This window comes from Cotesia glomerata, linkage group LG1 (assembly GCF_020080835.1).
Source record: "Cotesia glomerata isolate CgM1 linkage group LG1, MPM_Cglom_v2.3, whole genome shotgun sequence".
Lineage (NCBI taxonomy): Eukaryota > Metazoa > Arthropoda > Insecta > Hymenoptera > Braconidae > Cotesia > Cotesia glomerata.
In genome coordinates this window covers 32022047-32044159 of record NC_058158.1, presented here as the reverse complement: position 1 = coordinate 32044159, position 22113 = coordinate 32022047, and the positions used below count along the sequence as shown (strand labels likewise).

Genomic DNA, 22113 nt, shown 5'->3' with positions numbered 1-22113 from the left:
TTCAACAGTCGGACAAAACCACAATTTCAACTTACGGAACTATAAGTTGCAATCTCAATTTTGGTTTAAATCGAAATTTTATCGGGGAATTTCGAGTTGCCGACGTAAGTCAACCGATCATCGGTGCTGGCTTTCTGAAACACTACAAGCTATTTGTTAACCACACTAACAATTCTCTCAATAACTTATCCGTTTGGTACGCACATGAACAAAAATTTGATCAACTTTATGCATTTTTTAATATTTCATTGCTGAGCAAAATTTTACTTGTTCTTCTATTTTCAATTCAATTATTTCTGTTTTTTGAATACACAGTAGAATATTGGTCCACTTTCACAGAATGTACAGCTGTATGTCGAAAGAATGTCCATACGAAACGCTACAACGAATTAATCAAATTTTTATTAGAATAAAAGAAAATTATAAATTATATTAATTTTATTAATATATAAACATTTAAATGCTTATATAATTTTTTTTTTTGCTTTTATTGAGATTTATAATGAAGAAAATAATTCAAAGAAATGTTATAATTATTAAAATAAATTTTATTAGCTTTTTTAATGAAATGTTACGAACAAAAGTTAATATATGTATAATATATTGAAATAAAATTAATCAACACACAAAATGGCGGACACTAGTAGATTGGGTGCGGTCGCCTGTTAAATTTATCACACTGAATAGGAACACACTATTGAAATTGAAGCGATAACGAACAATTATATTTAAAATTTAAAAATTTTTAAAAACTTATTAAAACATTTCCAACTTAGCACTATACTAAGAATACTTGCAAGTCTCAAACGCGACGAGTTTATATAAAGATCGTACAGTAAAAGTGGTGGAACTTCCACCGTGGAAGTTTAATAATATACCATTACTGTGTCCCCACTGAAAAGACCAGTCATTCAGTCAATGACTTCTTTATTCTTTTTTAATCACGTATGACGTAGTAGATTTAATCATGTGTTGAAATAACATTTAGAATGAATTATTCAATGGAATAAAGTTGCCATCTATCAATCGATTCATATTATATAATAATATTTATTATTCAATATTTAATATCATTATTTATACACATATTTTTAACATAGTAATCGATAATCGATTTTTATACAAACTTTTTTTATTTTAAATTAAAATATATTTCGGCATATTGGACAGGTTGACTTCTGACTTGTGCTGAACCATTTGTACTGAAATGAAATAAATTTTTATAAATTTCTAATCATATTTTAATATTCAATTATCACCTTCCTTGTAGGAATAAGAATGTTTTACTTACCAGACAAGGAGCATGGAATTTTTTTCGGCAAGTATGACATGAAAGCTTTGGTATTTGATAAGTATTGATATGAAATATACTGAAACAAATGTAGCACTCTTCAACGCCAGAAAACTTTTTATCTAAATTATTTTTCCACATCATCAAACCATCCCAAATTGATCCATTCTAACAAAAATTTTTTTTTATTAATAAAATATTTTCAAACTAATTTTATTTAATTTTACCTGATGGTTAAGAAATATTGAGAGCTGCATATGGCTATTTTTCCAGTTAGCCGCACCACCAGCATGTTGTCGAGGTTCAACAGTGACAGTACCCAGAGGATAATTTGTCGGTAAAATCATTTTCAATTCCAACTTTGAGTCATCCATCCTATAAACAGCGTTTAACTCTCGTACCGTTGGATAAACTATGATCTATAAATTGGACATTCATCATTATCTCAATTATAAATTATTTCAAGTATAAATATATTTACCGTCAAATTAGGTACGTCATTAAGTTTATTCACTGTCAATTCCTCTCGACATAGAATAGGACTAACATAAAGAGTTGTAATTTTTTCCATGGTACTTCCTACACGGGATTCAACTTCACTCCACCACTGTCTTGCTAACACCGGCATATACCTCAAACAATTGGTATAAACCCAGCAAACTACGTGGTCTAATGTAGAGCTAGTCAAACTATCATTTAAGTTTAACAAAGGTTGATCTTTGAATAAATTTACAAACTCAAACAATGGAGTTCGTTTATCTGTAAATTCAAGCATCTTTGCCGGCATCAATCGAAAGATGTTATTCATCAACGATGAGAAGTAATCATTTCTGTAATAATTAATATGAAAATTTAGTTTTGATTAATTTACAATTCAGTTAATGCTAATGGTATTAAATACTTACTTGAGTATTTCTCCGTATTGATAACGCAAATCAGCATGAGCATGGCTGCACATTTCCAAAACATTAAGCCAAGTCAGAATGTATCCGAAAGTGTAAGTGTAAGAGTCTGTATACGGTTTAACAGTACAAGTTATTGTATCACATAATTTGAAATCTAATAATATTGTATCAACTATTTTTTGAGTTCGTAAAATAGTATCTTCAAATTTGTAAATATTCAGTGTTTTAGCGTCAAAGTTTTCCTGTTCAATTGTATTTTTATCCTGCTCTACGAGTGTTGGAATCAAACGGTTCAGAGCATGATGAGCAGACAGCTGAAGACTTGGAATTGGTGATAATATAAGTTTCAGAGAGAACTTTATCAAATCATCGGAGGTGACTGTAATCGGAGCATCAGTAGATTCTTTAAAGAAAATTACTCCGTCGAGAAGCTTGATAGCATTGCCTAAATAATTCAACATAAGAATTGGAGTTAAAAATTCAGTTTCATTGTTGAATAAATCTGCGTAGTACATCCAAGTGTTTGCTATCTCACGGTTGATGTCATCGGCGAAAATATTATTCCACTCATCCACGAATCCTGTGCGTATTTCTTCAAAATCTTTCTCTGTAACCCTGCTTAATAAATTTTTTATAGCGCAAAATAGTTGACTGAGAGCTATGACAAAGCATTGTAGTTTTAAATCTTTGTGGTGAGCTATAGATTTATTCAGAGACATGAGCCATGATGACAAATAAATTACTGCAGCATCTCGCATCTCAGTGGTCATTTTTGTTGGAACTTTTTGCAACGATTTTGTTAATAATCGTACTAATTCAAGTGGCAAAATAAATTCTGACCACGAAACAGAACTAATGTCTCGGTTAAATAGTAAGAATTCTTTGTCCATTTGGTTACGTTTTATTATTTTCTCCAAAACATTTAAAGAAAGAGTATTACCTTCATCATCATCATCATTCAAAATAAGTTGCGCTAATATTACTGCTTTTACATCTTGTATCAAGCTAACTGAATTTCCACCGTCTTCTGTAGTGTACTCACTTAGTATTTCTCTAGCCTGTGATTTTATTTCTGAAAAATAAATTTTATCATCGGAGTAGTATTGTAAAAACAGCGAAAAAGTACTTCCCCATTCAGTCCAATACTTGTCGACATCTAGTGAATCTAAAATTATTTCTTTCCAAACATTGAGTGGTATTTTTTCACGCAAACTCTTACACTCGAAATGAAGTGAAACGTAAATTTGCTTGATTGCTTCGGCGTTGCAGGAAAATTTATAGTGATCGTTGTACAACTTACCAAGACTAGTTATCAATAAAATATTTCTTAATTGCTCAGAAGAATTATCGAGACTACTTTTAATAATTGATTCAAATTCATCATCTTCATACTCGTCATTTAATTGCATTATTAATTTATTGATAAGCTTGGTAGTAAATAGAGACCACTTTAAGCAACGCATCATTTTTTCTGGCATTCCTTGTTCTTCTTCTTCTGGTTCACTTGACAGTTTAATCGGACATTCCAATGACACACTTTTGATTGGATTTACAGAATTAAAATTACCGCAGACTATTTCCGTATGCAAAATAAAATTTTTCACTGCAGGAACCCACTCGTCCAATGAACTTTTCTCTATGTTATTATTAAATCTAATCAAGGACGTTAGAGCCTCATCATAATTATAATTGTTTGAAGCTTCTAAGAAATTTAATATCAAATCAGTTCCATCACTTGTTTTAAAATCGTTAGAGTACATTTTCTCATACATAATTTTCATACATTCCTCTTGAAGTTTGAACAATTCATTTGGAGTTATTTTATGATAAATTGACATCAGTCCGGTTGTCCAACTAGTCTGTACTGATTCTTTTAAATCAAGTGACAAAGAATCTTTATTACTCATTTTAAATAACGTCTTGAACAGTTTTAATGTTGCGGAAATTAATTTTTTATAATTCCAAATGAGCAATGATAATTGCGATGTAAAGGTGATCAATGATTCCGCTATGTCTTCAGATTGCGTCAAGTAATCACACAAAACATTTAACACACCACAGACTGCCTGCTCGCTGATACAAAAATCATCACCACACGATTTAAAAGACTGCAGTAATACTTTTTTACTCTCTTCACAATTATCGCTGATAACTTTTTCTGTAAGCCGAGATAAATATTCTGAGGTATAGTCGTCTTTACGCCAAGATTTAATTACTTGGTCATTCATGTTTTTATCATTCAGTGCACAACTAATAGCACAATTTAATACTTTACTATTATTCATACTCGTTAATGAATTTAAAACACTATTTTTATCGTCATCCTTCATATATTGTAGTAAGGTGAATATTATTTTAACAATTTCATTTACTTTAGCATTATTATTCCCCAGCCAAACTTTAAAAGTTTTATTGTAAAACTCCAGTAAATTATCACCATTGGTGTATACTTTACAAACTTCTTCAAACAAAAATTGGCTTTCAAACTGGCAAATTAGTCGGCTCAGCGGATCAATATTCTTTGATGTGTTTCTATCATAGTTATTGATTAATTTGATGCACAACTTAGTGACAAAATTATTGATTTCTTTCACCAAAACATCGTCTGTAGACTGCTGACTATAAAGTTGTTCCTTTGATTCAGCCTTATCCGTGTCTTCAAATTTAATACGTAAGCTTTTACGATTGACATTAGAAGAACATTTTAACGCAGTCAATAACTTAATTTGAGCATCCCAAATATTATCTACAGTTACTTTTTCAAATGTTTCACTCTCCCTGTCCATAAAACGATTAAACATTGACTCAAGCTCATTCCAAAAGATAACTATCAACTCTCCATAAGATTTGTAATCCTCAGAATTACGATTTTTACTCCAATATCTCAGTAGCTCAGCGGCCTCATTGAACAATACTAATTTAACCGGCGTGTAATCTGTAATGAAAGATTCAATAGCTGGAATCAATTGTTCTTTAACAAGTTTTCCGCATAAATCAATGTCATTATTATTCAATAAAATAGTATATCGAAGACATTCGATGTATGACTTGATTATTGCTGTAATTTCAGACCGACTGACTAAGACATTCTTAGCCATAAATCCTTGGCTCATATTATCGAAAAAGTTGAAAAATAAATTCTTCTTATCCAAGTCAAACTTTGGAAACTGGCTAATCAGTGGTAACAAATTTGGGTAGATAATACTAGCACATCCTTGTCCGCCACTGCGTAATACTCTCCACAATTTCGGCAAAACTAATTTCTCAATACTGACATAAGTGTACCAGTCATCAATTTTGTCAATAGCTATTAACATACACTCCCATACCGCCGAAATAACTCCAGGTTCGTTTTCATCAAGAGTGTTCATTATCGATGTTATTGTTTTTTTCTCAGAATCTTTAAGAATATCTTTACAATTTTCAATAAGCGATGTAATAATATTGAAAAATGATATTTTTATCAATGGAATTTCATGCTTGGCTAACTTCCAAAATTTATTACCATTTATAATTTGGTGATGACTGCTAGATGTCTTTTCAATTTGCTGATGTGGAGCTTGTTTCAAATAAGAACAGTAACCCTGCAAACTGCAGATCAATATCCGTTGATATTTAGCCTCCAGAATTTCAGGAGCAAGATTCATCGCCTTGTGTGTTATATTCAATAATTGCGGTGTTTGAACATTTATATTGTAGCAAATATAGGACAAAATTTCATCCTGACAGTAGACTATTGCATCGACATATTTTTTGTCTGGAAAAGTTTCATGCAATGAGTTACTTGCTGCTGAGGCTGCTGGTGGAAACGGATCAAACTGCGATGTAAACCAAGGTCCAGCTAGTTGTTTAAGATAAGTGGCGATGCTTTTTCCAACTTTTTTGACTAAAACTCCGTGGGTTATTTGAGCAGCATCGCGTACTCTGTGCTCTACGTCGACAGCCAATGTGCTGTAGAGCTTCGGCCAAAATGGTAAAATAGCTTCCACCGTTTGGAGTGGAGATTCTTTAACCAAATCAGCAAACTCTTGTAGAGCCTAAAATAAAAAATTATTCAATTGTTTGTTTAAAACTAATGACACAATAAAAAATTATATACTTTAAATTTTGTAGTAGCATCTTTTTTATTCATTTTCTTGAAGACGACCTGGAAGTTTGAGTCGATGGCACTTATTTCGACTTCATTCAATTGGTTCAGCGATAAGCCAGGTAAAACCGGTACATATCCACCGTCTTTCACTGCTGAAAATCCCACGAAATTCGGCATTGCGCTACCCAGGAACTCAGCACTCCGAGCACTGTTTGAAGGCTGAATTAAAAGTTTATAATTAATTTCAATTGGTAAGAAAATTCAAGCAATATGTTATAGTTATAAGTCATAACCTATAAAACATTAATACATATAAATTTATAAATACCTTTGCATTATTTTTAGTACGTTGTGCTTTATTTTTCCCCATTTTTAAATAATTTTTAACAATATCACAAACAAAATATCATTTATTACTGCAATTTAAATAAAAATAAAAATTGGTTATGTTTAATAAAATTTAATTTTCATCTGACAATTATTAAGAAAATATATAAACTATAAAACAAAAAAAAATTTGTATGCGCCCTAATAATTATTAATCATCAATAATTATATAAATTACGTATTAATGAAACAATTACTTGGTGTATTTTTTTTAATAAATAAATTGACACACACTATCGCAATTTTTTTTCTAGTTATACTACAAAATAAAAATATATAAAATTTACCATCCAATGATAACTTTGTGTCAGAATAATTTAACAGCGCCAAATTTTATATTAGATACTATATTATTTATTTTTTTATTATTTAAATGGATCATATGTTGAATGATAATTTATAAATTTAACAACACAAGAATTAAATTTAAATTATTTAATTTTGATAGTTGTTTTAAAAAGTTCTGAGTGCTTGTTAAATATTTTTGGCGGTTTTATATTTTAAAAACCTAGCCAATGATAATTTTTGTTAGCGTCTAAAACACTGTTGCCACGTTTTTTGTTAGAAATCCAATATGTCTGAACGCTTGATGCATTGAGAAGGTTGTAAAAATCTAATGACTATTATTTTAAAAATAGGGTTTATTAAATATATATTACTTTTAATGATTAATATTTTAAATAACGATGGAAGTGATACCACCATCGATTAGTGAGAATGTGGATACATTCATTGAGCCAGAATCAAATAAAATTAGTGGTGTAGAAACAAACAATGTCGTTACTATAAATACCGCTGAGTTTCAGGTGAGTTTCGTTTACATTTCAACAGGTTTCATAAATATTATTTTTAGTACGCTAATATATTTACTTATAATTTATCAGTAATTAAAATGAATTAAAATAAATTACCATTATTTAAAAATTTTTATTCATTCATTAATTTTTTTTTTTTTTTTTTTTTTTTTTTTAATATTTCGCAAGTTTAAATTTTATTACATTGATTGCTGAGCTAATTCAACTGTATATTTTTTATTCAGGATCCGTTGGAATTATCACTGGAAATAGAGGCAACATACGGATTAAAACCGTGTTTTGTCGAATTAGAAAGATGTGATAAAATATGGGAAACAATACAGCTAATACGGGATCTCCAAGAAGATCCTAATCCGGAGACGAGTGACGACGAAACTGGATCAGAAATGACAGATGACTATTACAATTACGACAATGATACTGTTAATAACGATGACGCTGAGACGATTAACGGTGATGTTGAAAATAGTAATTTAACCCCAATAAATTATGACGTGCCTAGTTCATCACATCATGATACTGAGTCGTGTTCGTCGACCCAAAATAATCCTACGGCACCTTACATCAAGTACCAACCGGTTTTAGGTAATGGAAACACGGCTTTACCGAATTTCCAATTCTCCGTTCAACGCACACGTGTCCTTTATCCATGTGTAACATGTGGTAAGCAATATAATCATATAAGGTCGCTAAAAGAACACGAAGAGCGTATACATAACATCATCCAACCGCCGGTCCGTAAAAAATCTGACCACGGTATTAAGAATGAGACAAATTCATCTAATAATCAGGAAAATGAAGTCTCCAATAACAATAAATCAGTTGAAAGTGCTCCTGTTAAAAATATACGCAGTGACGATACAACTATTGTTGATACAACCGAGTTCATTAAGTCCGTTATGGCATGTGAACCTGGTACAAGAATAACTTGTTGTTTCTGTGACAGAATTTATTCCGACAAATACAATTTGAAGAAACACGTAGTAGCTATTCACGGTGGAGCTCCTGAATTGATTCGAAGTTACAAACGTAAGCAGCCTTCACAGAGTATTCCTGAACCTGAGCCGGCAGTTGAAGAAGCTATTCATCAAGAGCCGCCACAGAAAAAACGACGTGTCGAACGGTCACGAAATTTGAACGTCTATCGCTGTGAAACTTGTGGAAAACATTTTTATTCCCTTAAAAATAAACGAGTTCATAACCGAAAAGTTCATGGAATTTATATACGTTCACCAGCGGGTAAAAATGTCAATAAACAAGTAGGAAATAATCACAATAATAATAGTAAAAAATCTAATGAAGGAAGTAAAGTTCAAACGAAGTTATCCTTATCATCAAGTTCGTTGACATATGAGTCACCAACTAAAAACAGTATACCTGAAAATCAAAATTCAGAAAATAGTATCCTTAGAACTTGTCCTATTTGTAATTTAAAAACAACAAAATTGAATGTTTTTAAGACTCATTGTAAAAGCCATGGTATCACTATTAAATTTGATAATATTTATCCACGTGAGCAAGATAAAACTGAACTTGATTGTAAAGTATGTGGTGAGACTTTTATGACCTCTAATCATGTTGTTGAGCATTATTGGAACATTCACCGTCGATGTTTACGCTACAAGTGTTATATTTGTGGAGCACTGTCTCATGAATCAGAAAATTTAGTTAAACATTTATTGAAGGTGCATAAAGTGTACTTTTTATTGCGAAAACCTATTTACAATTTCCAATGTCATGTGTGTATGAGAAATTTCTCCAGTAAAAGTGTTTATCGCATGCATGTAACGCAAGGACACGGATTGGATTTAAAAACTAAACAAGTTGAAGAGGTATTGAAAAGTACTGGACGAATCGATTATGATGCATCGCCATTATTGCCACCACCACCACCACCTCCACCATTATTATCACCAAGATCAGCATCGGCAAAGAAACGAGCCATTAAACGTGGTTTAAAAAGACCGGCTCAAATAAAACGGCAAGTTAAAGTTGAAAAACCTAGACTACCGTCAACTAGAAATGGATTACGAGAAAAATCAAAGTTTAATTATAATGAAAATATTTCATTGCTAGATACTGCAGTGAATTTCAGTAATTCGTCGTTAGATGAAATTCCCATTGCTCAGAAAAGAACAAGAAGAAGTAGCGCTTTATCCAATGATAAAAGTAATCATTCAATTAGTGATGATGTGCCAATGGAATCAAAGCCAAAAGAACCAACTTACTGTATATTATGTTCTAAAAATGGTTTTAAAAATTTAAGAAAACACTTTTTAGAATATCATAAAGTGCGTGATCCCGATCCGTTGATTGAGCAGTCCTTAAAAATGATGCCGGCTACCTCAGAACCTGTTATAAAAGCTGAAAAAACAGTAAAAAAAGAAGTAAAAATAGAAAAAAAAAAAGTTGCTTCTCCAGTTAAAAAAGCAGTGATCAGACGTCGAAGTAATCCTGAAGCACGTAAAATAAACGCTCGAGTAAAACAGCAAGTATCTCCTATAAAAGAGCCATGTATTCCTGGACCACTTCGAACATTTGCAGCAGTTAGAGATGAGGATGGTTCACTTAGATTTATATGTAAATACTGTCCACTGGAGCTGAAAAGTTATGAGAAGATGCGTCGGGATGAATATAGTCATAGAAGAGAATTTAGCAAACTCCGTGGCGTTGAAATGAAACCATCGAATCCAAAGTACCTTAATATGGATCCAGATTTAATATTGAAACAAAAAATTCGCAAGGCTAATTCATCATTATCAAAATCTAATTTACTGATGGATGATCCAGAATCTTTGCTGCGTCGATCATCATTTCCACTAGAAACATTTAAAGAAAGTAATAATTATTTAACACAAGAAAGTATAAAACAATATCAAGAACCAATAGAGCACAGGTGTTCAAATTGTTCTCGTTTATTTCGCAACGGTGATATACTGGCTTCCCATAAAATTTCATGTAAAGTACGTGTTGATCATCAGCAAATAACAAATGATACAAGCGATACGCGAGAAAGCAGTGATCGTGATTCTGGAATTGGAATAAGTATTACAATAAAGAAGAAAAATGATTCATATGAAATAGTAAGTCGTGATAACAGTGACGATAGTAAATCACAAGATTCGGAAAGTCGTCCAAATGAGTTACTATTAACTGATACTCCTTCTGATATACTTCTCAATGGAATCATCCCGAATCAAAAAAATAGTGAAGAAGTTTCTACTACGATCAGTAACAACAACGTCCTTGAATTAAATGAAACTCGTGAAGAAATAAAAATCCAAAAAATCGACAATGATGAAAATATGGATGTAGATGCTGATGACCAAAATACTATTCCTGTACCTTCTCCAGTAATTGTTAAACCACAGGTAACAAAAAGAAAAATCTCTGCTGGTTGTAGAGTACGTCAAATTCCAAGTTTAGTTTTATTGTGTACACATGCACTGGATCGAATACATGCTAATGAATCTTGTACACGAAAATGTTATATTTGCAACACAGATTGGCCATCGGCTATTTCTCGTGCTTCTCATATGACTGGAATTCATAAATCAGGACGTAGGTAATCAAATATTGATAGTTATGTCTTGACATAATTTGTGAATAGATTATTTATTACTTATAATTTTACTAATTGGATAATTTTAGATTTTGCTTAAAAATATATAAAAGTAAAATAATTATTTATAAATAACCGTTTTTTTTTTTTTTTCTTTTTAATTGTAACAATTAGACTGACAATTAAAATGTCCAATTTTAATCTAAAAGAGTTTATCAAATTTTTTTGGAATAATTAACATCAAATACTTGAGTTGAAAGATTACAATAATAAATCATTAACAATTTTGCTAGCCTGGCCCTAATAACGATAAGAAATATAAACATTTGAATTTATTTTTTTTATGTGTTATGTAAGTGTAAAAAAATTTGCAATATGATTATCACGAAAATTAGTTAAAATTTTTAAAAAATTTTAATTGAAAAAATTAAAAACTAACTACAGCAAAGAAATGCATAATACAATTTATATTGATAATTTATATATCATTTCTACAGAACAAGTTTAAAAAAGGAAAATATTGAAACTATTTGAATTGTTTGTAAATAAATGTATGAATATAAATAATAATTCCAGAATAAGGAGTTATAATTAGAGTGTTATAACTTTTTACTATAACTGAAATATAAGAATCACATTCATTTTTATTGTAATTGTATTTTTTTAATCAAATTGGACAAGCATTTATTATTTGTTTTAATGCATTCTATTTGTTTATTGTCTACATAAGAACTATTTTTGATTTTTTTTTAAGGGAGAATTTTTTACAGTTAATGTTTTTTAATTTAGATGTTTAGGTATCAATTTTTAAAAAACGAAACGAACTACCATAGACAATAATATACATAATTTTTTTCTGTATTACTTTTTTTTTTTTATTATTTAGACTGAACATTGCTTCACACTTTACGTATTTATTTTCATTTTGTATGATAATTAAAACAAGATTCATGTCGTTAAGTATGTAATTGCTAAGAACTGTAAATAAAGAACCTGAAAATTAAATCATATACATGCTTATTTATTTTCCTAAAATTAAAATTTTATCATTGTAAAAATTAATAAAGGCATTGAATTAAATTTTTAATAATAAGAATATTCGTTTATTTTGTCATTTATTTTTAAATTTTGCGATTGATTATAAAGAAATATTTCATTTTTTGTAATGAATCATTATATTTAATAACATGAAAATACTTTGAAAAAAGTCATATTTATATAGTAATATAAAATATTTTTAATTCAAATAAAATATTAATGTTTTTACTTTAATCGTTGTACGTCATAGTGAAATAACTTTCTCTATATTTATGCGCGGATTTTAATTGGCAATTTCATTCCACACAATTCAACAAAACCGGCTTCGACAGCTCGCTGGGCAGAACGAGCTTCGACAAAATTAATAAAACCATATCTTTCACCGGGTAAAACGGCAACACTGTTAACTTTGCCAAACCTAAACACAAAAATTGTACACACATTTGTAAATATTAAATTTTAACAGCAAAAAAGTTAATTACAATGTTTAACTTACTCTGAAAATTTCTTAAGCAACATACTATCTTTTATTTTAGAAGTCAAACTTCCGACCCACACAGCCTTAGCGTCAATCGTAGTAGTTTTTTGTAAACTTTTTGTTGAGTCAGTTACATCGGCGGTTTTTACTTTACCACCATTAACTTTAGATTCAATTTTTTTTGAATTTTTAGCTCCTTTTGTTTTTCTATTAAGCAATTAAAATTTTTATTAAATTAAATATTATATTTTCTTAAAATATAATAAAAAATTGTAAAAATACTTACGCTTGATATTCTACTTCAATATTAGTTGGTGCTTGCCAAGAATTATCGTGATCATTATAGTCAAATACTTCTTTAAATATACTTGTATTACTTGGATTATCATCACTATCCGATTGAAATATTTCCGTCTCAATATCACTACTTATATTACTGTCATCAAGTTTTTTATCGTAGTCATTACTCAATTCATACAAAATAGCAATTGCATCCTAAAAAAACAAAGATATTTTTTAATTAAATAATTAATTTAATTAATAATAAATTTATGGATAAAATGATAAAAAGCTAAACGAACATTTAATAGCCTTCATCTTATAAAATAAAACATACCTTTACATTAATCAATGGTGTTTTTCTAAATACTTTTAAAATATATCTCTCAGAAAATCCCATATTAATAAGTTGAACTATTTTCATCCTATAAAGTTCAAATTTAACAGGCAAACAATCTGGAAGAACATTTAATGCTTCTTGAAAACATTTTTCGGCTTCATTAAAATGCTATAATTTAATTATGCATTGATTATTTAAATATATAATATTATTGAACGATAATGATTTAATTTATTTTTATTAATTTACCTCTAGTCCCATGAATGCTTGTGCTTGCCTACATTTCATAATACTTATTAATACTGGATCATCTGTACGAGAAATAACAAATTTGATATCACTCAGAGCTCTGAAAAAATAAAAAATAAAAATTTATAATTAAATGCCAGAAACCGTAAAATTATAATCAGGATAAAATACTTACTCAAGATAACTACCAACATTTAAATAACAATAACTTCTATTAATATAATGACGAATATCTTCTAAATGATCTAATTGAATAGCCTTTGAAAAATAGTATATAGCATCAGCCTTTTGACCTTTCATAATTAATCTAAACCCTTCTTTTCCATACCCTTCTGGGGTTTTATCCCAATCTCTAGTGTTTTTGTCCTGAAAAAAAAAAATATTTAAAAATTAATTAAATATTCTAACCATATGTAAATTATTAAATAAAATTAAAAACTCACTTTTTTAACCACAGTAAATCCTTGTAAATCATCTGATGAATCAAAACTATTGATATTATTATTATCAGATATATTTTCTAACGAGTTTTTATTATCTTTAACGATATAGTTATTTTTTAATTTATTTCTTTGTTTAACAATTGACTGAACGAAAGCTGATTGCTCTAATGATAAATCATCTATATCATTTTCTATAATTGAATTGCTACTATTATGACTATCTATATCATTTATCGTATTATCAATATCGTTTTTTATGTTTTCTTCAGTGATATTATTTTTCGAATAAGATATTTGTTGGCTATTTTTATTTATATTCTTTGATACACGTGAACTTTTATTAGCAGCTTCTAATTTTTTAGCACGTTGCCTTTCTTTTTTCAATTTTTTTTTCGATATATGCACAGACATATTATTTATGTCAATATTTTCTTGTTGTACTGAATTATTATCATTAATATTTAGTACTTTCAGTATATTTTCACATTCTACAACACTATTATTTCTATCACAACGTTCGTTGTCCATTTCAACCTCCTTTTATTTAACTTAATTCAAAACGTATCGTCAAATAATTTTTTTTTAATATTTATCAACCGTATAAGTTTGTCGGCTTTGCGTTTATTATATTTATATATGTATTTAAAAAACAATTGCAGTACTATTTCTGAAAAATATAATAAATGTTAGTGCACACGTAATACCTTTATCAGTTGCTAGCTAATAGGTAGTAGGTTATAAATTAACAGAAACAATTTGTTAGTACGTACCGTTGATGACTTGAGTTGATTTTAAAATGAAGACAATACAAAATATTTTAAAATATACTTCTTGTGGGAATTATTGTGCTATCAAGCTACTAACTATATAATTGAATATCTCTTGTTTTCAAACATAAGACTTGATAGAAAACGTTGCAAATTAATTTCTCTTCCCACATTGATAAATATACAAAAATAATCATGTGCATTGAAATTTTTTACAGATTCCGATATTATCAGTTGCTGTTTAATTCAATTTTTTAAATTTTTATTATAAAAATCAATTATTAGAAAAATTAGAACAAAAAAAATGCTTTAAAAAATTTCCACTAATAACTTTTTTAAATTTCACATGTGGAATTGTTTTATTAAATTTTTTTTTTATAATAATTATATTGCTATACAATTTTTAAAAAATTTATAATGTCTGTCAACCAGTGTCTTTAAAATTTTTATAAATAGTATTTATGAAATTTTTATTCAATTATTTAACGTAATTATTTTGAAATAAAAAAAATTAAGTGGCTGCTCTGTTTAGAACTATTTATATTTATGAATGTGTATCCGGTATAAAAAAATTTTTTTTCAACTTTTTAATTATAGAATAGACAATAAAAATTTTCCAATTAATGAAAAACTCGTATAAATAATATCTCAATTAATTACAGTGTATTGATTAATTTATAACATAAAGTATTCAATTTTGAAAATAATGTATTTATTACCAACTGAGCAAAATCCATAAAAAATAAAAAAAAAAATAACGCATGATATTGAATCATCCGCTTTAGTGTCACGACCACCACGACCTTTCGCTACCTTCGGATTTTTCGATGAAAATTTTTGATCTACATCGTGCGTTTGTAAATTAGAACAAAGATGATGGGATTTAATAATAACGACTCGAACGAATCATCGTCAACATCCGATTATAGTAATGAAAACCTCGATATTTCTTGTAAGTTATAATATATTTTTATAAGTTGTAATTTATAATTTACTTCAAACTTATATTCTAACCTATCTTTACCATTGATCACATTTTTAATTAACCATTTTATTATTTATTATTTATCATATATATCACATGACATTAATTTAAAAAAAATGAATACCAATAATATTTCTTTTTCAATTTTTTTTTATTTTCAAAGAATTAAACCTTTAATCGAATCAGTAGTTCTTTGATTAGTCTGATATTTACAAACTATTGTAATTAATTTACCATAAAATTATTTATTAAACTCGAATATTTTATTAAACATTCTGATCATATTTATCATTTTATTAAAATTGTACTATAAATTTTTTTTTTTTTTTTTTTCAGTATCATCGCAACGTCTAACTCCTTATAGTCCGTATTTAAACTTCGATCCGGCATTTTTACCAACAAATCAACCAGAATTCATTACCTCCGATGGATTAGTTATAACTGATGGTGCAGGAAGATCTAGAGGACGATTTGAATTAGCTTTTGGTCAAATTGGTGCTTCTTGTATGATAGGTGCTGGTATTGGAGGCATGAGAGGATTTTACAGAGGCTTAAAAGCTACCACAATGGAGGGACAAACTGGAAAGCTTAGGAGAACTCAGTAAGAAATATTTAAATCAATTTGATTGCTGAATTTGAAGTTGAAAATAATAACAATTCATATTATTTTTTCAGATTACTTAATCATGTTATGAAAAATGGATCTTCGGTAGCAAATACACTTGGCGTAGTTTGTGTGATGTACAGCGGAATAGGTGTAGGTCTTCAATTAATTAGAGATACTGACGATTCGATAAATACTATGATTGCTGCTACTTGTACTGGAATGCTGTTTAAATCAACTGGTTAGTAATAAAAAAAAATTAGGATGACGTTTGACCCTAAAGGCCATCCCTGCAACTTCCCGCTCATTTTGTTCTTAAGCGCTCAAAACTATACATTACGTTTTTGAGCTCTTCGAGCTCAAAACTCTAATAGAAGTTTAATAAAACACAATTTTTTGAATTTTCAAACGGTAATAACTTTTGAATGAATGAACCGATTTTCACGCGGTTGGCAACATTCAACGCAGTTTTTGAAGCTTCATGAAAAATTTTCAAGTTTTAATCGATCGAGCCAGGAATTTTGAAGTAATTCTGAAAAAACACTTTTTTCGGTTTTCTTTCGACAACGATAACTCACGAACGAATCAACTGATTTTGACCGAGCTTGCGGTGATCGACGTGGTTTTTTAATTTTAAGAGCTGATTAGTTTTTGGAATTGATCGATAAAGCCGTTTAAAAGTAATTCCAAAAAAACCTCATTTCAAAAAATTTTTTTTTGTAGTTTTTTGAGATTTCTCAAAATCTACTGGTTCGAATCAGTCCAAATAGTATTCAAAATTTAAGTTTGGTCAAGCCCTTTCAAATGGCATCAACCGCGACTAAATCGGTCAAGCCGTTCAAAAGTTATAAGAGGGTCGCATACACACACACACACACACACACACACACACACACACACACACACACACACATACGGACATCATCGCAAAAACAATCAGGGAAGCTTCCTAGGACCTCAAAACGTCAAGATCTGATGAGAACTCGATTTTCGAAAAACGGGGTAAAACCAATAACTTCCCGCTTTTTGAAAATTTTCAATTTTCTTAGCGGGAAGTTAAAATTTTTTCATCATTACAAAATTAAATTGCATATTTTAGAAGATTGTATCTCACCAAATTTGATAAACTCACTTTTTCCAGAAGTAAATTACATTATTATTATGTCTGTGAAAAAATTTTCTAAATATGTTATACGACAGGCATCTTATTATTTTTAGTGATGATAATATCCCTATTATTTTTTTCTCTTTCTTTTTCTTTTCAACTATCATTGTTCTTGCAAATAACAATAATCACAATATAAATTTTATAATTACTACTGTATATTGCCGATTGGCGTTCTTGAATAAATAAATAAATAAATAATAATAATTATTATTATTTCTTACAGCGGGACTTCCAAAATGTTTGATGGGAGGTGGTGTAGGGTTGGCGTTAGCATCAATGTACTGCTTATGGAACAGTCGGGACTCATTAACTCAGTTAAGGCATCACAATATGAACCCAGCGTAAGAGTATGTGTGAACGAGCAGTATCTTTAACCAAAACCATACCATTAATATTTGTATCCTTGACAAAACGGTATTTCTTAAGAATGAACAAAAATAATTGACAAATATTATACACCTTCAATTATTACTTTACGATTTTTAAATAGTTGTAATTATTGAATGTATTAAATATATATATAGTTGCCATTATATTTCACCAGTCGTATTAGGGGTTTTAATTGAGATTTATAATTTTTTTTTATTCATGCTAAATGAATGAAAGAATTAAATTACTATTTGTTTATTGATCTTGCTTTTATACTGTTATACAGACTTAGACCTAAAAAAATTAGTATTTCTGCGGTAGCTTTAATTGTTTAAAGATTATATTAATCAAAATTAATACTTCATAAAATCATGGATTTTGTTTTGGTTAAATTTAAATATTGATTTAGAATGTTTTGATATTTTTTTTTTCATAATTTAACATGTAATCTGTTTCAAAAATTGAATTAATAATAAAAGATCCCAATGAGATCTAACATTTATTTGTACTGTCTTTTACCTGGTATTTAATTAATTTTTAATTTTTTTAAATATTCATTCGATCAAAAAAATATTTAAAGAGAGCTTAATTACTAATAATAGTTTTAATAATGTCGATAAAATATTACAATAATTGAATATATAAATTTTATTTCAGATCCAACTAAATGATTTTCCTCGATCGATGGGCTAGCACCGAAATTCTTCACTTTTTTGTAAATAGTTTTTGTCCGTAAAAAATTCACTGATTAAATCCAGTAAATCCAATGCAAACTTCAGCAAGCTATGTTAATATTAAAATACTGTAAATTATAGTGATTAAATCATTTATTAAAATTAAAATATATTCATTTAAAATCAATATAATTTTTCATTTATAAACTTTAAAAATTATTATAAAAATAAAAATTGACATTTAAACTAAACATTACTTATCGAAAATCTAATAGTTAAAAAAATTTTATCTGCATAAATTATTAATAGATTCTTGATGTGTTTCAAAAAGTTTCATAAACAATCACAGTTATCAACACAATTTAATAATGTAGTACACTGTTAAACATATATTTTAATCTTATCACATCCTATCTGCGTCAACTTGATATGTAATACATCAACAGAGCCATCAGTTCTATTCACACTCGGATAAAATCAAGACTTATCTCGTGATAGGATTTTGAAAAACTAGTCAATAATTTTACTTTACCCAATACGTAAAAAAAAAAACATCAATTCTAGTGTAGTATAAATTTTTTTATTATATCAATAATCAAGTAACTTAAATTAATGTGATCTGTAATTAGAACATTTTTATTACTCGATATATAATTTTTATTTGTGGTCGTGATGAGTAATAACAAAAGCTGTATCGTAGCAAAATGTGTACGTTTACAATTGATAACAAGTGTGATAAATAATTTACTTTTTTACGTGAATCCATTGTATCGTAATTCAAATTATAATTCATATAATCTCATTAACATATTAATCAGATAATACAATATTTTATTGTAACAATTGATATTATTTATTTAAAAAATTGAGTAATTTTAACTATTGAGTGTACAAATGCTTTGCTGACCAAATATTTGAACTTCGCTCTCACAATTTTACACCTTGTTTGACCTTAAAATTTTTCTATTTGTTTTTATAATTAGCGTTTACTTTTTATATTAGACATTTTTTTTTTGTTTATAAAGTAACAGTGTGGGTTATTACGTCAAAGATATTATTTAGAAAGTATTAAATTTAAATTAATGGTTTTTAAACCGAGCTGACCAATCTGTTCCATTTTCACTTATCCAAACAAAGACTATTTATAAGTATACAGCTTTTACAAATAAACATCTCTGTTGAAAATTATTCAAAATATTATAAATTTTTTAAATATTACAATTTACATACTATAAAAGAATAATAAATGGATAGCTTTAATAATAAAATAGAAATAATGGTGTGAAAGATAGGTAAGAACTCTTGGAAAAATTATCAGTCACCAGTTCTCCGGCAACTTTTGCGTAGTTCATACGCGCGAAATAGAGCTCAATACAAAAAATTATAAAATTTTTCATCTGAGTTATTTAATTTAATAATTTTAACACAATTATATTATCATGCTAAAAAATAATAATTGGATCACATCTGAGAAATAATAAAATAAAAATAACTTAGTATTATTTAAGAGTATAAAAATGAATAGTGCAAAAGCTGAAAAACGTCTGGCGATTCTTTATTCTGCAGCTGCATTACTCTCAGTGATATCATTTATTTGCATTATAACTACCTGGCAATACTGGGCTTGGACCTTGGACAGTTGTTTTGAGACTGACTGTAATTGTATTTTTTATGGTGTTAATGCATTTAGCAAACTGAGAGGTGGAGACGCTAAAATTTGTCACTTTGCGACTTATGCCGTCATTCCATCTGTTTTATTTAGTATTGGATTCGGTCTTTATCACGGTTATAGAACTTGTATCAATAAAAAATTAAGTGAACCTAAAATCATAGCCAGAAGATCAGTTAATTACAGCAGGTATTTATTATTCAATTTTATATATTATTATTTTTAAAAAATTTTAATAAATAATTGTATATTCATCATAATTGTTTAAATATTTTTTCTATGACTGTATTTGAAGACAATTATTCCGCTGTTAAAATAAAAAATACTTTATTAATGATAAGATACTAAATTAAACTTAAATAATGGATTTAATTTTAATCGATAAATTAATTAATGTAATGGATCATCACCCACCTTTGTAATTATTTTATTTATTTATTTTTTTTTTTTTTTAGTAATGAAATAGACGGAAATGTCGTAGTCGTAACTCCTAAGAGTCGATCCCCGTGTAAACATTGGACGCCAACAACTTTCTTAGCAGCATTAATCACATGTCTGTCTCTTGCTCACTCTATTGTTGTCACCGATGGTTATTACAAAACCTGTGAACAATATAAAAAAAGAATAATTCACGTTTTGGGATCATCAGGACGCGAAGCTATGGTAAAATATTTCTGATTATTATTAATTGTAATTTTTTTAGGTAATTATTATAATAATTAAAATTACTAACTTTACTAATTTCGGTGTAGGCGGTCCACAATCGATTGAGCTGTAGCGCAATATTCGATTACATGGATTACATTGAGCCTGATTCGAACAATTGGAGGCGAGGTGACGAAATGAATACCGGATTAGCTTTACTCTTTGCTCTTATTTCTATTTGGTCGAATTTTATCATCTGGATAATTATTTTTATAATTAATTTTGTCATGGCAAGACAGAGGCACAGAAATTATGGTGAAAAATCTTGTTGCTGTTAATATTTTATCTATAATAATAAGTATCTCAAAAAACTATAATCAAAAATATATATATAAATTATAATTAGAGTTTTAAAAAATATATATAAAAAATTTACAAATTAATTCAAAACAAATCATATATTTATTACACTGTAAGATGTTTTACAGTACATATTTAGGTATATTCTATAGCCTGAATTATTTTATTTCATTACTAATTTTTTTACATAAATACAATACAATTTATTATATTTACATTATCATTATTATATATTTATAATTAATTAACTCACTCATAACTAATGCATCACAACTTACTTATATTTTCATAATTAATACATAAAACTAGATAAAGTTGCCTTAGAAAAAATAACAGAAAAAACGGATTGACACACAAAACAATGTTAACTTAGATTAATTTTTTTCGATAATTATTTTTTTATGCTGCTTATGTTGTATACAAATATATTATTTCATCTCTTTTTTAATTAATTATTCAACTATACATCAATACGCTATTTATTTTTAAACATTTGTGCATTTCATTCATAAATTCATTTTTATTGTTATTAGTATTTAATAATAATTAATAATAATAGCGATCATTTCATAAAGTATACTGTTTAACAAAATACAATGTAACAACTTATAATTTTCTACTTATTATTTGTGTAAATATAACACTCACACAATTATCCAAAAAAATATTATTTCTTCAAACACTACAATTGTTTTTTCATTCACTCTTCATTTATTGTTTTTTATCGCTTGAAAAAAATATAAGCACTTTTTAAATAAATTTTTCTTATTAAAATAATACGAAATAATTGGAAAATTAAATGTAACTAAAAAAAAAAAATGCACTTGAGTTGAACAGTTGACAAAAAAAAATACTGCAATATTTGGTAAAGGCAGTGAATAAATCCAAAATAAAGCGATAAATGAACAACAATGATAATGTTAATAATAAACATGAAAAAAATGTGCATAAATAAAATACTATAGAAAATTATTAATTATAACTGTCGAGGAATG

General features: G+C 28.1%; 5 protein-coding genes across 6 annotated transcripts; 3 read left to right on the top strand and 2 right to left on the bottom strand.

Annotated features, from left to right (window-relative positions):
• Nucleotides 1-740: 740 nt before the first annotated feature.
• LOC123259928 (E3 ubiquitin-protein ligase listerin) lies at nucleotides 741-6730 on the bottom strand. The gene is made up of 7 exons (XM_044720754.1): nucleotides 6615-6730; nucleotides 6296-6505; nucleotides 2197-6233; nucleotides 1773-2121; nucleotides 1519-1710; nucleotides 1292-1459; nucleotides 741-1202 (listed from the first exon to the last, which is right to left on the bottom strand). The coding sequence occupies exons 1-7, from the start codon at nucleotides 6654-6656 to the stop codon at nucleotides 1143-1145; spliced, it is 5058 nt and encodes a 1685-aa protein (XP_044576689.1). The 5' UTR covers nucleotides 6657-6730; the 3' UTR covers nucleotides 741-1142.
• A 502-nt stretch (nucleotides 6731-7232) lies between these two features.
• LOC123263964 lies at nucleotides 7233-12060 on the top strand. Its single transcript, XM_044727013.1, has 2 exons — nucleotides 7233-7479; nucleotides 7713-12060. Exons 1-2 carry the CDS (start codon nucleotides 7360-7362, stop codon nucleotides 11055-11057), a joined length of 3465 nt encoding a protein of 1154 aa, XP_044582948.1. The 5' UTR covers nucleotides 7233-7359; the 3' UTR covers nucleotides 11058-12060.
• Nucleotides 12061-12271: 211 nt separating this feature from the next.
• LOC123268244 lies at nucleotides 12272-14837 on the bottom strand. Its single transcript, XM_044733174.1, has 8 exons — nucleotides 14648-14837; nucleotides 13878-14544; nucleotides 13610-13800; nucleotides 13435-13534; nucleotides 13183-13353; nucleotides 12853-13061; nucleotides 12585-12773; nucleotides 12272-12506 (listed from the first exon to the last, which is right to left on the bottom strand). The coding sequence occupies exons 2-8, from the start codon at nucleotides 14403-14405 to the stop codon at nucleotides 12359-12361; spliced, it is 1536 nt and encodes a 511-aa protein (XP_044589109.1). The 5' UTR covers nucleotides 14406-14544; nucleotides 14648-14837; the 3' UTR covers nucleotides 12272-12358.
• A 572-nt stretch (nucleotides 14838-15409) lies between these two features.
• Nucleotides 15410-18631, top strand: LOC123275232 (mitochondrial import inner membrane translocase subunit Tim23). 2 transcript variants are annotated; one of them, XM_044743202.1, is made up of 5 exons: nucleotides 15410-15596; nucleotides 15966-16230; nucleotides 16305-16474; nucleotides 17625-17715; nucleotides 18428-18631. In XM_044743202.1, exons 1-5 carry the CDS (start codon nucleotides 15518-15520, stop codon nucleotides 18435-18437), a joined length of 615 nt encoding a protein of 204 aa, XP_044599137.1. In that variant the 5' UTR covers nucleotides 15410-15517; the 3' UTR covers nucleotides 18438-18631. The 2 variants fall into 2 exon arrangements, with proteins under 2 accessions (XP_044599137.1, XP_044599136.1); XM_044743201.1 differs by having other exon boundaries at nucleotides 15411-15596; nucleotides 17625-17748.
• Nucleotides 18632-19278: 647 nt separating this feature from the next.
• Nucleotides 19279-21190, top strand: LOC123275231. The gene is made up of 3 exons (XM_044743200.1): nucleotides 19279-20302; nucleotides 20569-20776; nucleotides 20866-21190. Exons 1-3 carry the CDS (start codon nucleotides 19962-19964, stop codon nucleotides 21094-21096), a joined length of 780 nt encoding a protein of 259 aa, XP_044599135.1. The 5' UTR covers nucleotides 19279-19961; the 3' UTR covers nucleotides 21097-21190.
• Nucleotides 21191-22113: the final 923 nt, after the last annotated feature.